A 16,519-nucleotide genomic window follows, 5' to 3' on the forward strand; every position below is an offset into this window, starting at 1 on the left:
TACGCCATTTCTAATGAAATTTTGATCTTTTTCCCTAATTTTTTGTGACTAATTTTTATACGATATTAAAATAAAATATAAGAAAATAAATTAAAAATTAAATTAAAAATAATATAAAAAATAATTTTTTAACTTTTTATAATTTTATGCAATAAAATTTATATATATTGTAAATTTTTACTTATATAAATTTTTTAGGCGAAAAAATTTGTATTATTGTAATTTTTTATTTAAATATAAATTTTTTAGGCTAAAAAAGACATTGCATTGTAACACATTTTTAATTTTTAATTACATAATTGATATATGCATGTATAAATATTTCTTAAACTTTTATGCGCTATTGCTTCATAAAAAGTTCTTTCAAAATGTTTGGGTGCGAATTTAATTTCAAATATATACCTAATTTAAAATTCTTTTCATTACTTCTAAACGAGAAAATTGAGAGGAAATCCTTTTTTTGGTTTTTTTAAATATTCAAAATTTCATCACATTTGCAGACACTGAATAAAATTTTATAGTCTGGAAACAAAAAAAAACGAAAAAAGAAAAAAACGACGATTGAAACATTAAAACTCTTTGAATATTACGCAATACGAGAATTAATTGGATTTGTAATAGACAAATTCAAATTCAAATAATTTTTATTGCACACTTTATAATATTCGTTTTTATTTAAAAAAATTTATATTATCAATATTTTTTTAAACAAATTTTTATGTAATCTTTTTACTATTCTTAGAGTGCCTTAGACTGTTGATATTTACAGTGAAAATTATTTATAAATTATTTTATTCTATTAAATTTTTTTTTAAATTAAATAAGTTAATATTTTTTATTTAATAGCTTTTTAAATTAAATAAGTAAATTTATTTTATTTATTAGTTCTTTAAAGTAGTTAAGTTAATTAATTTTATTTAACAATTTTTTAAATCAAGCAATTTTATTTTTTGTATTCAATACTTTCTTCAAATAAATAATTTATTTTATTTAAATTATTTTTTATATTATACTATTACCTTTAGTGTTGATATTAATAAAAGTGAAAATTATATTTAGAGTTTGTAAAGAGCTTTAAATTTTAGAAAGTTTTTCATTGAGAAAGGTACAATTTTTGAAAGTAAGTTTCTTCAATAAAAAAATCTATAGATTATGGAATTGTAAATTAACATTTACTTTGGTATTGAAATTTTTAATCTTAAAGTTGAAATCTGTTAATCTTATTTCATTTCATAAAAAATCATTCAAATTGAAAAAGAAAATATTTTGAATGAAAGCATTTTCTTGACAAAAGAGTTTTTTTTCCTTTTACTTGAGGGCGGAAGAGAAACGATTCCCTTCCCCCCTCCCCTTTAGAGTTTCGAACGTTTAAATAAACAAAATATTTTTTTTCGTTCCAATATTTTTCTAAATTATTAAACTAAAATAAAAAATTCTAATTGAATTTTTTTTTTAGTTAAAAATTAATTATTATTATAGAAAACAATTTTGGTGTTTTTATTTAGAAAAAATTTTTAAAAATATTTTTAATAAAATTCCAATTAAAAGAAATAGTAAACATTGAGAAATTAATTATTTATTAAGGATTTTAATTAATTAATGAAATAAATTAATTACTAATTTATTTATTGATTATTTAATTATTTATTGCTTATAATAATTTAGTAATTTAATAATTTTTTTATCCATATTTTTGTCTCTCCTTTTTTCATAGTTTTAATTTATTTTTTAATTTACATATTTAATTTATAGATTGGAGATTATTAATTAGTTCATTAATTATTTTGAAGTATTAATTTGTCAATTATTATTAAGAAATTAATAATGAATTAATTATTACCTATTAATTAATATTATTATTTATTATTACTCAATAATTTATAAATTTAATTTAGTTTATCAACTGAAGATTAATTATTAATTTAATTAATAAACGTCGTTGATTTCAACGATTAAAACTTTAAAAACCTTTTTCTTTACTGTAATAACTCATTTTCTTAGAGTAAATATTCCTTTAAGTATACACTTAATAAATGATTACTTTCCTATATATTGTTTCTCAAATTGGAATCAATTTTATACGTTATATGGCAATGCAATTTATAAAGAATCTTTTCATGCGCGGGTTGCGTTAGATATAATCAGCATAAAGACAACTTAATGATCCATCAGAATCGCAATGTCAAAATCAACACTGCATAATTTTCAGATTCTCTCTAAAAAAAAGCCACTTTTATACTCGATTTCATGTATATTTATGTATAAAATTCATTCCAAAAATACGGTCAAGGAAAAGAAATTTCCTGCAAAAAAAAAATAAAATTTATATCGTAGGATTTAAAAATAAAAAAAAAGTTCTAACTTATAATAAATGAATTTAATAACTTACTTTTCAATAATGATTTTACGAGAAAAATATTTCTGTTAAATTAAACGAGTGAATTTTTTTCTTAAAGAAAGTCACGAAGAGTGACGTTAAATCTTCTCTTTGAGAGGAGAGGATTACAGTGATTTTATCAGCATAATAATATAGAAGAGAAATGTTCGGAAGGCGGTCTAGAAATGTATATATTATATAGTAATATAATAGTTTACATTATATATGTATTTATATAGATATACGAGGACGCGAATCTAAAACTGTATCTATTATATATGGCAGAGAATATTTCATATATCGCGTGATATGGCATCACATTAAAATTAATGCAATGAAGAAATATTTTAAACCTCATCAATAATATTTGTAAATTTGCTTAATATTATTAGCAATTCTTAATTATACTCATCCCTTGCATAATCCTTTTTTTTCTATATACAGATTATTGATAAATAGAAATATACAAAAATTTTTGACGATAATAACTTTTGACAGTACTTTTCCGATCATAATTATTTATTGGTTTTGTATTTTATGAAAATATCAAGTTGGAACTCGGGGTAATTAAATAAGATGTTGGTTTAATTATAGAAAAAACGGTAATAAGTAACAGAAATTAAATAATCACTAGTTCTGTTTTTCTGAATTTGTAGAAAAAACTGCTAATTGACAGTAAAATCGTGAACGAGTCTTGGCTCTATTTTAATTGGTCAAAAATAACTGCACGGAATATAAATAACTCTTTGTTCTTTTATGATTAGGAAATAGTTTTGTTAATTTTCGTCAGACCGATATCGCGGTTTCTATACGGATTGTTTTTGATACCGCAAACAAAAAGAAATTCGAAATTACTCAAATTACATTGAAGGTAAGGTTAGGTTTACTAAACTGTACTAAACCACCAGGAGCGCTATTGTCGTTTTCCCGGATGTCAATTTCTTACCAAAACATCCTCTCCGTCTGTGTAATTTGTAGAAAACAACTAATTCAGTAATAAAATTTGACTAATTATTTATAAAAAATTACCAATATTTGCTAGGAATAAATCTACGAATATTTTCGTCATTTAACATAACCTAAAAATTACATTAACTAATATTAGTCATTTTTGTTCGCACTTTTGAGTACCTTTTTTTCATTTAATAAACGAATCGAAGTTGTTGAATTAGTCAAATTTGCGACTATTCACATAAATTCAGTATAAACAAGAAAGTTTTGTTTTTAGTTTAATTCAAAAATAAAATTGAGTTATTGAGTGAAATTTTGGTAAACACCGTAAATGCTTGTGTGAATAACGGGTTGCCTATGTACAGGCTCTCATATCAGAATTCGCCATTATAAACATAAATCATTAAAATATTTCTTGTTATTTTAATAGTAATATTCTTATTCCATTCAAAGTTTACTCTTCATTCAAAGTAATTAAATCTCAGCGAAATTTCCAAAATTTCTACAAATTAAAATAATTATAATTTGAACAAATTTTTAAAAGTTGGCGCCAAGAGTTCACTTCGTAAAATTCAAGGCGCGAAAATTAACGATATTTTTCACTTTCACGTTCCTAATAACACGATTTTTAACATTTGTCACCTAATAATATGTAAATTAACATCAAAATTTTGGAAAAATATTATCAAAAAATAGAGAAAAACAACAGTTGATGTAATTGAATATTTTCTTTGTTTCGAAATTGTGTACAACTACTGTCGATAAAGTAGAAAACGTCATGTGAAGCAAAAAAACTCACAAGTTTACCTTCTCTATTACTAATTTAATCGTAGACATTGAATGGCCGTGAATGGCCGCCAGTTCGTGCACCCTTTTATTTTTCCATAAAAATAAGTTTTACTTCGTTCATCGGTTTGTGTTCGAGGTGTAAACTAACTGATTTTATTTGGTGAGTCATCGCAGCTATTCATCTTCTTTCAATTTATAAAGCATCATCATGACAGTTTGATCGTCATTCATATGTTTCTTTTGGAAACGTGATCTTCAACTTACCGCCGGTGACTTATTTTCTCTCCAATACGAAACTTTACAACACACCATATTCCGATTTCATCTTGCTGAGAAATAAGTCGGTTTTTTACATTAATTTTTCATTGCACGCTTTATTTATACTCTAATAATTAGTTGAATGGAATTTATTATGCTTTCAAGTCATTATCAATATTGTAAGAATGTGTCAGTAAAGTGAGATGGAGAACATTGAAGCACATGAGTGTGGTGTGAGCATCTGTCTCATAACTGGCTGGCATTAAAGAGACCCTAATGGTTTAATACCTGAGATTATGGCACACTTTCTTTTGTTTGTTGAACAATTTTTCTTGATTTTTCATTACTGAATTTTTCTTTATGTGGAGCGGAAAATATTTTTTTAACACCCGAGAAACTTTAATGGAAACGAAAAGTGTCATCCGTGGCTTGACAATTTTCTGTTAGTGACGTTTTCAGCCCTCCTACTTCATGAATCTTAGCCTATTTAATTTTAGAAACCAATTACAATTCAAGATTCAATTCACGAGGCACCGAGATGTGCGTCAATTTTTTTAAAATAATTTTTCATTTTCGGATATTTAGTTTGCATTATTTGTTCTTTTTTTCGAAAACACAATAGTAATGCAGTGTTTGCTGTAATTTCCCTGTGAGGCACTCGGCGCAATCTAGTGAAATACTTTTTATTTATTTTTCCCCATTTTATTGTTTTATTTTATTTCTTTCTAAACAAACTTTCATTGATTATCGATTTTCAAAACGGGAACTTTGTTTTTTTGTATTTTAAAAATCAACAATATTCATAAAATTGAAAAAATAATTATTAGACTTGGAAATCAAAAATTAATTTATATTTTAATAAAAATTAATTTATGTTATCTATTTAATAAATAGATTTTAATTTTAATTATATTGAATAAATATTTAAATTAATATCTGTAAATCTAGTTATTTTGATTTTTATTGAATTAAAAAAACACTATTTTGATTTAAATACTAAAAAATAAATTTAATTCTTAAAATAGAATAAAATTTAGGAATTTCACTTTTTCTTGACAGACAGAAGAGTGATATCAATGAAATAGGATATTTTCGGAAGTTGATCTTTATTCTCTGATCTCTTGTTTCGTGGTTAAATAAATGATATACTCGGCACTTGATTCACTTGATAACCTACGACTCTGAAAAATGTCTAATGTATTATTACAAAACACGAAGTGGTAGATAATTATTACTCGTTAGGAAGATAAAAATATTTAAATAGTTCGGTGAACTCTAATACACTTATGAAATTTTCCCAGATATTATGTCGCTTATAATCATTAGCCTGAAGAATTATTACTTTTTATAATGACTTTTGTATTATCGAAAACTTTACTTTTGTCAGACTGTAACAGTATTTTATTTGTTTATTTATTTGTGACGCGCTCCGAAGAAAGGTACCTAAGAAGCAAAGAATTTTAAAGGTAATGTTTTTGCTATTTTTCCCTTAATTAAATTAAATTTATGTGTTTAATTTAAAACCGAAATCAGTTTTTAGCGAATATTTTGGATCTAATGAAGATTTAAGCAGTGTTTCATGGTAGAAACCTGAGTCTCTTCATATTTTCATTTCTGAATTTGAGAACATAACCTCAAATTTTTTGCTTCTTTGGTACTTTTTTTTGGAGCGTGTCACAATTATTTATTTATTTATTTATACATTTATACGAATTTACAAAAATTTTGGGACTATTTGAATAAAACGAATTTTTGAAAAGAGGTTAAAATTTTCTTTGAAACAAAATTTCAGGACTGCTGATTGAATAACACAGTTGGCAAAAAGAAATAGAAGGAAAAAAATCGACAACGAGCACGGACGACATAATGTTTCGTGCTGAGAGGAACAACGGCGACGAGGACGCAGTGATGAGTCTCGTAGGTGCTGATGAACGAGTCGCTATTCTCGATGCAGGTGCACAATATGGAAAAGTCATAGATCGCAAAGTACGTGAACTCAATGTTCACAGTGAAATTCTACCTCTGGACACTCCTGCATTCACACTTAAGGAAAAAGGCTACAAGTGAGAAATAAATTCAATAATTTCCATTGTTTATAATGTATACAAATTTACCCTTGTTTTTAATTTTTAAATTCCCTTTTTTTAGTTTAATTTCATTTAGCTGTATTTTTTTTTGCTATGTCAGGGTTGCCACAGATTAGGGAAATTAGGAAATTCAGGGAAAAGTCAGGGATTTTTACTAAAGTACTGGAAAAAATAAAATTTTGAAGAAGTTACACTGAGAAAAAAATTTTTTAATCTAAAAATAAGTAGCCAAGCAGTTTAAATAAAATAATTTTATAATTGAATTAAATGTAATTTTTATTGTTACTTAATTCTTCCCAGAAATTCATTATATTCAAAGTTTTTTTTAAATTCTTGTCAAAATTTCAATTATTTTTAAAAATAATAACATCTTTTCTAAAATTCAATTATTTTCAAACATTTTAATAAAATTCATAGCAAAATTCCAGTTATTTTCAAAAATTTTCGTCGATTCAATGATTTTTATTATCAACTATTTAAATAAATTTTTTAAAAAGAATTGAAATATTTTTAAAAAATTTATTAAAATTCTACGCAAATATTTTAATAATTTCATAAATAATAAAAATTTCACAGGAATTCAACTATTTACAATTTTTTTATAAATTTTTTCGCAATAATTCAATTATCATAAATAATAAATTTTTTTACAGAAATTCAATTATTTTCATAAATAATACATTTTTTTACAGAAATTCAATTATTTTCATGAATAATAAAACTCATCATAGAAATTCAATTATTTCTAATACAATTTCAATCGAATTTCTCCAAAAAATTTAATTACTCTTGAAAATTAAATTAAAATTCGTCGAAATAATTCAATTTAAAAATTTATTGATATAATTCTTTGCGAAAATTTAATTTTGAGAAAAATTCATTTATTCAATAAATTATTTATTTTTATATTTAAATCATTGAATTCTCGTAGAATTTTCTAATAAATATTGATTTGAAAATAAATTTCAATTAAAATTTTCAATAAAAATTATAAAAAGCTGCATTGCGTGAATTTTTATAAATAATTGAATTTTGAAAAGGTTTTTAAATTAAAATCTTTGAAAATCTGAATTTTTCATACTTTTAACTAACAATTTTAAAGAATTAATTTTTTTAGAAAAAGTTTAATTTAATATTTTTTCAAAATTATGTCAAGTTTTTATTTTCTGAATATTTATTTGAAGAATTTCCTAATAATCGAAATTACATAAAATTGAATGTAAACAAATGGATTTGAAAATTCTCAAGGAACTTTTAAAAAAAATTATTAAAACTAATTGAGAATTCATCATTGAAATCTTTCAAAGACTTTTAATAAAATTTTTAAAAATAATTATATTTTTCGAAGAATTTACTTAAAATTCTATTAAAAATAATTGAAATCCTGTGAACAATTTTATTATTTAGGAGAATAATTGAATTCTTGCAACGAATTTTATAACACTTTTTTTTTAAATTGAATTCCTCAGAGGAATTTTATTATTTATGAAAATAATTAAATTCTTGCAAGGGATTTTATTACATTTTTTTTGAAAATAATTGAATACTTTTGAGAATTTTTATTAAATTAGTAGGTTTTAAAAATATTTGAATTTCAGCAAAGAATTTCATTATTTGTGAAATGTAATTGAATTCTTTCAAAAAAATTTTTGAAAATACATTACATTTTTCGAGGTATTCAATTAAAATTGTATTAAAAATAATTGAAATCCTATGAAAAATTTTATTATTTACGAAAATAATTAAATTTTATTACATTTTTTAAAAATAATTAAATTTTTCGAGGAATTCATTTAAAATTGTATTAAAAATTTAAAAATAATTGAAATCGTATGAAAAATTTCATTATTTATGAAAATAATTGAAATTTTTACAACGAATTTTATTATATTTTTTTAAATAAGTGGAATGTGAAAAATTTTATTACTTGTAAAAATAATTGAATTCTTGCGAAGGATTTTATTAAAATTATTGTAAAAAATTTAATTTTTTTTATAAGTTTTATGGAAAGTTAAATTATTATAAGTTGTTGAATTTTAAAACGGTTTGAATTTGAATCTTTTGAAGAATTTTAATTCCTATGGAAAAATAATAATGATTAAATATTTATTTAAAAAGGAACTTATTGATGTTTTCGAATAATTTTACAATTAAAAAAATTCGAAAATAAATGTAATTCAACATTTTTTTTTGAGTATCTAATAATTTTTAGAGTGAATCAAAGTTTTCTTTAACTTCAGGGAAAAAGTCAAAATTTTGTCTGGAAATCAGGGAAAAGTTAAGGAAAAACAAAATTAATTTTTTGTGGCAACCCTATATATTTGTTTTACGATATTTTTTTGTTACATTTTTTCTATATTTTTTTCCATATTTTTTTTGCTTTTTTTTTGTTACATTTTTTTAAATTCAAATTTTTCTACAGAGCCATCATCATTTCCGGTGGACCTAGTTCAGTGTATGCTGAAGATGCACCTCGGTATGATGCAGATATTTTTCGAATAGGAATTCCGGTCTTGGGAATTTGTTACGGTATGCAAATGATGAATAAAGAATTTGGTGGCACTGTAATTAGAAAGGAAGGCCGAGAGGATGGGCAATTTTCTATTGAAGTTGACTCCAAGTGCCTTCTTTTTAAGTGAGTATCTGCTGGATTAGATATTTGTGAAAAGTAATTATTTTTATTCAATATGACAAGTTTGTATCGATTTTGAATCATTTTTTTTTTAATCAATTTTACTTGTTTGTCGTTTAGGACCTTGTCAAAAGATCAGTTAGTACTTCTAACCCACGGAGACAGTATTGATAGGGTAGCGGAGAGTTTTCGCATAACTGCCAAATCGTCAAACTTCATTGCTGGCATAGCAAGCGATAAAATGAATTTGTACGGTGTACAATTTCATCCCGAAGTCGATCTCACAACTAATGGCAAAGTGATGCTGCATAATTTTCTATTTGACGTCGCTGGATTGACAGGGAATTTTACATTGCGAGGCAGAGAGACAGAATGCATTCAGTACATACGGGAGACAGTTGGCAATAATAAAGTTTTGGTAAGTTTATTATTAAAAGAAAATAAACTTTGTAATTTATTTAATTGTCAAATTTTTGACATGACAATTTGAGCTGTAAAAATAAGCTTGAATCAAAAAGCCCCAATTTGACGTGAGGGCAGAATATCTCGATTTTGCAATGATTTATTAATTTGATTGCAGCTACTGGTGAGTGGAGGCGTGGACTCGACAGTGTGTGCTTCACTGTTACGTAAAGCTCTGAATGAAAAGCAAGTGATTGCTCTTCACATCAATAATGGTTTTATGCGGAAAAATGAGACACCACTCGTTAGAACGAGTTTAGCTCAAATTGGCATTAAACTGAAGGTTGTGAATGCCGCGCACAACTTTATGCAAGGCTCAACGACAGTGCCCTCTGAAAATGTTCCAGTAATGGCCAATACTAACGTGACAAATAATAAAGGAATCACTGCCACTGGAATTGGACCACCATTTAGAATGACAAAAATGCTCTGCCAAACAACGAATCCCGAGGAGAAGCGTAAAATTATAGGCGATGTTTTTGTAAGAATAGCTAATGACGTTATGGCGGAAATGGGTCTGAAGCCGGAGGAAGTTTTCCTCGGCCAGGGAACACTTAGGCCTGATCTTATTGAAAGTGCCAGTGCACTAGCCAGTGGTGTGTAAATCAATACCTTTTTTAAAAATTCCATTTTATAGAAAAATTTATATTTTATATATTCCATTTTTTCTTGTTGTTTTTTATACTAATACTGGTTTTTTTTATATTTTGATGATAAGGTAAAGCTGACGCGATAAAAACGCATCACAATGATAGTGAATTAGTGAGAGCGTTAAGAACACAAGGCCGAGTAGTTGAACCTTTAAAAGATTTCCACAAAGACGAAGTAAGGGAATTGGGGCTTAAATTAGGATTACCAGGATTGTTGGTGTCCCGTCATCCTTTCCCTGGTCCTGGACTTGCCATTCGAATTCTATGCGCTGACGAACCCTTTATGGATAAAGACTTCTCTGAGACGCAGGTAATATTTTTGTTTCTTCAATCAATAAATTTTATATTAAAAGTAATTTCGTGGTTGCCACGCAACCTGGAAATGTCAGGGAATTTTATAAACCTTGAAAAAATCTGGAGAAGTCAGGGAATTTTTATCAGAATCCTGGAAAATTGTTGTTTTCTAAAGTCGTTCGATTTTCTTTTTGTATTGGAAAAATATTCAATTTCTAGAATTCATAAGAAAACTCTGAATTTTTGTGTCTATAAACTATGAAATTATCACAAAACCTTAAATTTTTTCTACTTCTGACAATAATTTCTTTTCAAATAACTTAATTCTTGAAAAACTATCATATATATAAAATTGATACTCAACAATTATTAAATAATTTGACATAAATATTTCAAAATCAATTGAATTTTAAAAGAGTTGCATTTACAATTTTTATAAGTAGAAATTTGAAATTTTATAAAATTTTTATTTTCAATGAATTTTATTAGAAATTTTAAAGAACTTAAATTTTTAAAATATTTTAATAATTCAAATTCTTCTGAAATTAATTCAACTTCGTAATATATGTATATTGAATTAGTTATTAAAAATAATGGATTTATAGAAGAATTTTAGTTAAAAACACAAAAAAAAAATTTAATTTTGGAGAAGTTGCAAAATTTTTTTAAATTCTCGGCAAAATTTTAATTATCTTTATAAATAATAAAATTCTTTTTAGAAATTCAATTATATTAAACAATTGTAATAAAATTCTTGACAAAATTTCAATACAATTCTTGTGAAAATTTTAATTTATTTTCAAAAATTTTCCTTAATTCAATGATTTTCAATGGCTATTCGCAATAATTCAATTATTATAAATAATCAAATTTTTTTTGCAGAGATTTAATTATTTTTAATACAATTTTAATCGGATTCGTCAAAAAATGTAATTGTTCTTAAAAATATTGAAATTTGTCAAAATAATTCAATTGTTTAAAATTTTTTTTTTAATAAAATTCTTTATTAGAATTCAATTCTGAGAAACATTCAATTATTTAATAAGTTATTTATTTTTCTATTTAAATAATTGAATTACCGTAGAATTTTCTAATAAAAATTGATTTAAAAATAAATTTCAGTTGAATTTTTAGATAATAATAATTGAATATTAAAAGCCTTATAGCGTGGATTTTTAGAAATAATTGAATTTTAAGAAGGTTTCAAATAAAATTTTTTGCAAGAATTCAATTATTTTTATAAATTTAATAAAATTCATCACAGGATGTCAACTATTTATAATACAAATTAAAATTAATTCATCGAAAAATGCAATTATTCTTTAAAAATTAAGTAAAATTCTTCGAAAGAATTTAATTATTTTTAAAAATATAAATTCCATTCTTCGCAAGAATTCAATTATTGTTTCAAATAATGATGTTCTTAAAAATTCAATTATTTTTAAAAATTTTAATAAAATTTGTTGCAAGAATTCAATTGTTTTAATAAAGAACAAAACTCATCACACGATTTCAATTATTTTGACTGCAATTTTAAGTGAATTTCTCAGAAAATTTCTTGAAAGAATTTAATTATTTTCAAAAATTTTAATAAAATTCTTTATAACAATGAAATTATTTTCATAAATTTTAATAAAGGTCTTTATAAGAATTGAATTTTAAGAAATATTCAATTATTTAATAAGTTATTTATTTTTGTATTGAAATAATTGAATTTTTATATAATTTTGTAATGAAAATTGATTTAAAATTGAATTGCAGTTAAAGTTTTGGATAATAATAATTGAATATTAAAAGCTTTATTGTGTGAATTTTTATAAATAATTGAATTGTAAACAAATGGATTTGAAAATTGTCAGAGAACTTTTTCAAAAATTATTAAATATAATTGCTTTAAAGAAGAATTTTAGTTGAAAATTCCAGAAAATAATAATAATTGAATTGAAATGATGAAAATAATTTTGAAGAAATTGTAGTAACAATATTCTTATAATATAAAATAATGATTCGGTCATTCTTAAATTATTATAAAACATGAAGAAATAGATCTATCCGAGTCGAAGACTCGGATTGCTCGATTTCTTCCTGTTTTATAAAGGTTTGAATTTGAATATTTTGAAAATTTTAATTCCGTTGGAAAAATAATAATGATATATATTTGTTTATAAAAATTTATTAGTTATTTAATTTGGCAAAAAATAAATATAGTTATAAAAACCTGGAAAAATTCCGTTTTTTAATCTGGAAAACCTGGAAGAGTCAGGGAATTTGAATTGAGTGAAAGCGTGGCAACCCTGTTAAATAATAATAATAATAATATATATGTAATTAATTATTAAATTTGTGTTTTTAGGTAATAGTTAAAATAATGGCAGAATATGAACAAATGCTTCAAAAGAAACATGCTCTCTTAAATCGTGTTGAGGGAGCAACTAGTGAAACCGAACGACAGCATTTACGAAGAGTTTCGAGTAGTCGTCATATTGCTGCCACACTTTTGCCTATTCGTAGTGTGGGAGTTCAGGTAAAGTATTTTTTTATTTAGTAAAAATTAAATCCTCTGATTTTAATAATGGAATGAAATTTTAATAACAGAATGAAATTTTGATAATAGAATGAAATTAATGATTTGTATTTTCATTGCAAACAGGGTGATAGACGTAGTTATAGTTACGTAGTGGGACTTTCGACCGAAGAAAGTAGTGGCGAAACGATTGAATGGGACGATATGTTGTTCCTCGCCAAGTTGATTCCACGAGTGTGTCACAATGTGAATCGTGTCTGTTACATTTTTGGACCGATGGTTCACCATCCAATCACCGATATTACACCGACACATCTCACGTCAAATGTCATTGGCACATTGAGGCAGGCGGATCATTTAGCTAATCAGGTTCTAGCGTCAAATGGCTGCATGCAGGAAATAAGTCAAATGCCAATTGTCCTTATTCCTGTTCACTTCGACAGAGACGCGGCCATAAGAGCGCCCTCCTGTCAACGATCCGTTGTTCTCAGGCCTTTCTTGTCTCAGGACTTCATGACAGGCACTCCAGGAATACCTGGCAAAGAGCTACCCGTACATGTAAGTCAAATTCTCATAACTAAATTTTCAATTCTTCTATTATTAGTATCTATCTATATTAATAATATAATAACATATCAATAAAAAACAAAAAATTCGCGCGTTAACTTCTCATTTAATTAGAAATTTCAAAGAACTTAGATTTTTCAAAAATTTTAATAATTATTTAATAATTATTGTTTCGTGAAAAATTCTGGGTAAATTCAATTAATAATTAGAATTTTTCTGAAATCAGTAACATTTTTTAATATATATTTAATTAATTATTAAAAATAATGGATTTACAGAAGAATTTTAGCTGAAAACACTAAAAAAAAATTGAATTTTTAAGAAGTTACAAATAATTGCAGAAATTCAATTATTTTCAATAATTTTAATAAAACTCTTGGCAAAATTTCAATCATTTTCAAAAATTGTCCTCAATTCTATGAATGAATATTTTAAAAATTTTTTAAAAATTCTTTAGAAGAATTTAATTTTCAAAATTTAAATAACATTTTTAGTAACATTTTAATTATTGTTTCATAAAAAATAAAATTTTACACACGAAACTTAAATTGTTTTCAATACAATTTTAATTATAATTCTCGAAAAAAATCAATTATTTTAAAAAATTTTAATAAAATTCTTCGCAAGAATTCAATTATTTTTGATAATTTTAATAAAATTCGTTGCAAGAATTCAATTATTTTCATAAATAATAAAACTCATCACAGAATTTCAATTATTTTAAATTATTATTGTTATTAAAAATTTTAATAAAATTCGTCCCAAGAATTCAATAATTTTAAAATTTTTAATAAAATTCTTCGCAAGAAGACAATTATTTTCATAAATAACAAAAATTTCACAGGAATTCAATTATTTACAAATTTTTTCGCAATAATTTAATTATTTTCATAAATAATAAAATTTTTTACAGAGATTCAATTATTTTCATGAATAATAAAATTCTTATTAGGAATTCAATTATTTTAATAAATAATAAAACTCATCAAAGATTTTCAATTATTTTTAATAACATTTTGATCGAATTCCTCGAAAAATGTAATTATTATTCTTAAAAATTTATTGATAGAATTCTTTATGAGGATTGAATTTTAATAAACATTCAATTATTCAATCAATTATTTATTTTTTTATTTAAATAATTGAATTCTCGTAGAATTTTCTAATTATAATTGTATTGAAAATAATTAAATTTTAAACAATAATTTTATTGTCTAGAGAAATTTTAATAAAACTGTAAATATTAAAAATAATCAATTTCTGGTGAAAAATTTTATTAAAATTTTTCATAAAATGATTGAATTGTCTCCGAATATTTTATTAAAATACTTTAAAGTAAATTAAATTCTTTTGAGGATTTTCATTAAAATAGAAATAAAAATTATTGAATTCATGTGAAGAATTTTATTAAATTTTTGGAAAACTGAATTTTAATATAGTTTTAAATATAATGGGATTCTTTCGAGAAATGTTATTAAAATTGTTTTGGAAGTAATGGAATTTTATCAAAATTTTTGAAAGTAATTGAATTGTTTCAAAAGAATTTTATTAAAATATTTGAAAGTCATTAAATTCTTTTGACGAATTAATTAAAGATTTAATTTTGTAGTTGATGAATTTAATTTATTAATTGATAAATTCAATTAAAATTGGTATAAAAATTATTGAATTACTATAAAGAATTTTATCATAATTTTGATAAATATTTGAATTCTTTCGAAGAATTTTTTGGAAATGTAAAAAAAAACTAAATTGTTTTGAGAAATGTTGTTAAACTTGTTTTGAAAATAAGTGAATTCTTCAGCAGAATTTTATTATTTAGGAGAATAATGGAATTATTGTGAAGAATTTTATTAAATTTTTTTAAATAATTGAATTTTTGAGAATAATTTTAATATAGTTTCAAAAAAATTTGAATTCTTTCAAGAAATATTATTTAAAATTGTTTTGACAGTAATTGGATTCTTTCGAAAAATTTCAATAAAATTTTTGAAAATAATTAAATCCTTTTGGGAAATTTAATTAAAATTGTATTGTAAATAAATGAATTTCTCAGTAGAGTTTTTTTATTATTTTATTAAGATTTTAAAAAATAATCGTGTTCTTTTGACAAATTTCTTTAAATTTGTATTGGAAATATGTAAATGAATTCGTCAAAATAATTTTCTTATTTTTTAAATAATTTTATGCTTGAGAAGAATTTTATTTTTGAAAATAGTAAAAATTAAATGATTAGTTAATAAGTGAATTTTGTTTTAATCTAAAATTATTAAAAAATAGAAGGTGATATTTGAAAATTAAATTTTTACAATTTATATAATTATTAAAGGGTTTGTTTGAACCCGTGTATGTCTTGAAATAAATAAACAATTAATAATAGTTGCTAATAATACTAATAATCCTATTAGAATTCGTCTAGTAATAGAATGAAATATTTTTTTAATGAAAAACCGAATAATTTGCAGGTGGTGAAGAAAATGGTGTCTGAAATATCCTCGGTACCAGGCATTTCCCGCGTGCTGTACGATTTGACGTCTAAACCACCAGGTACCACCGAATGGGAGTAGTGAACATTAAAAATTCATGCCCGACTTATCTGTTTCTATTTTTTCACCACCCTCGCGCGTAACATCTAACAAAAAAGTGAAAAAGAACTATTTATGAAATATACATATTATATATATTATATATATATATACAGAACACGTAATGAAATTGAGGTTAAAATGACTTCTTATTGTTTATTACAAATTTATAAAATCAAGATTCGTTTTGAATTCGAAAAAAAATTGCACTAATACACATGTACGTCATTTTGCGCTCTTTTTAAAAGAATGCACAAAAAAAGTAAAAAAAAAGAAAAAAAAGAATAAAATCCGGTGGTATTGTGTTCAATAAAAAAAAAGGTGGCAGGTAAGTATATCATGT

General features: G+C 23.6%; 1 protein-coding gene across 2 annotated transcripts; it reads left to right on the forward strand.

Annotated features, from left to right (window-relative positions):
* Positions 1-4,147: 4,147 nt before the first annotated feature.
* LOC122500573 (GMP synthase [glutamine-hydrolyzing]) lies at positions 4,148-16,182 on the forward strand. 2 transcript variants are annotated; one of them, XM_043609567.1, is made up of 9 exons: positions 4,148-4,277; positions 6,168-6,438; positions 8,885-9,097; positions 9,215-9,512; positions 9,675-10,152; positions 10,275-10,516; positions 12,854-13,024; positions 13,151-13,582; positions 16,057-16,182. In XM_043609567.1, the coding sequence occupies exons 2-9, from the start codon at positions 6,242-6,244 to the stop codon at positions 16,156-16,158; spliced, it is 2,133 nt and encodes a 710-aa protein (XP_043465502.1). In that variant the 5' UTR covers positions 4,148-4,277; positions 6,168-6,241; the 3' UTR covers positions 16,159-16,182. The 2 variants fall into 2 exon arrangements, with proteins under 2 accessions (XP_043465502.1, XP_043465501.1); XM_043609566.1 differs by lacking the exon at positions 4,148-4,277 and adding an exon at positions 4,438-4,457.
* Positions 16,183-16,519: the final 337 nt, after the last annotated feature.

The sequence above is a fragment of the Leptopilina heterotoma genome, unplaced genomic scaffold (assembly GCF_015476425.1).
Source record: "Leptopilina heterotoma isolate Lh14 unplaced genomic scaffold, ASM1547642v1 Lhet_19, whole genome shotgun sequence".
In the NCBI taxonomy this organism is placed as follows: domain Eukaryota; kingdom Metazoa; phylum Arthropoda; class Insecta; order Hymenoptera; family Figitidae; genus Leptopilina; species Leptopilina heterotoma.

What these genes read in the sequence shown, in the direction of transcription:
- LOC122500573 (XM_043609567.1), top strand. Translation starts at nt 6,242, where the DNA reads ATGTTTCGTGCTGAGAGGAACAACGGCGACGAGGACGCAGTGATGAGT. An exon ending in TTGGCAATAATAAAGTTTTG is followed by an intron (nt 9,513 to 9,674) that starts GTAAGTTTATTA and finishes ATTTGATTGCAG; the next exon opens with CTACTGGTGAGTGGAGGCGT. An exon ending in AAGACTTCTCTGAGACGCAG is followed by an intron (nt 10,517 to 12,853) that starts GTAATATTTTTG and finishes TTGTGTTTTTAG; the next exon opens with GTAATAGTTAAAATAATGGC.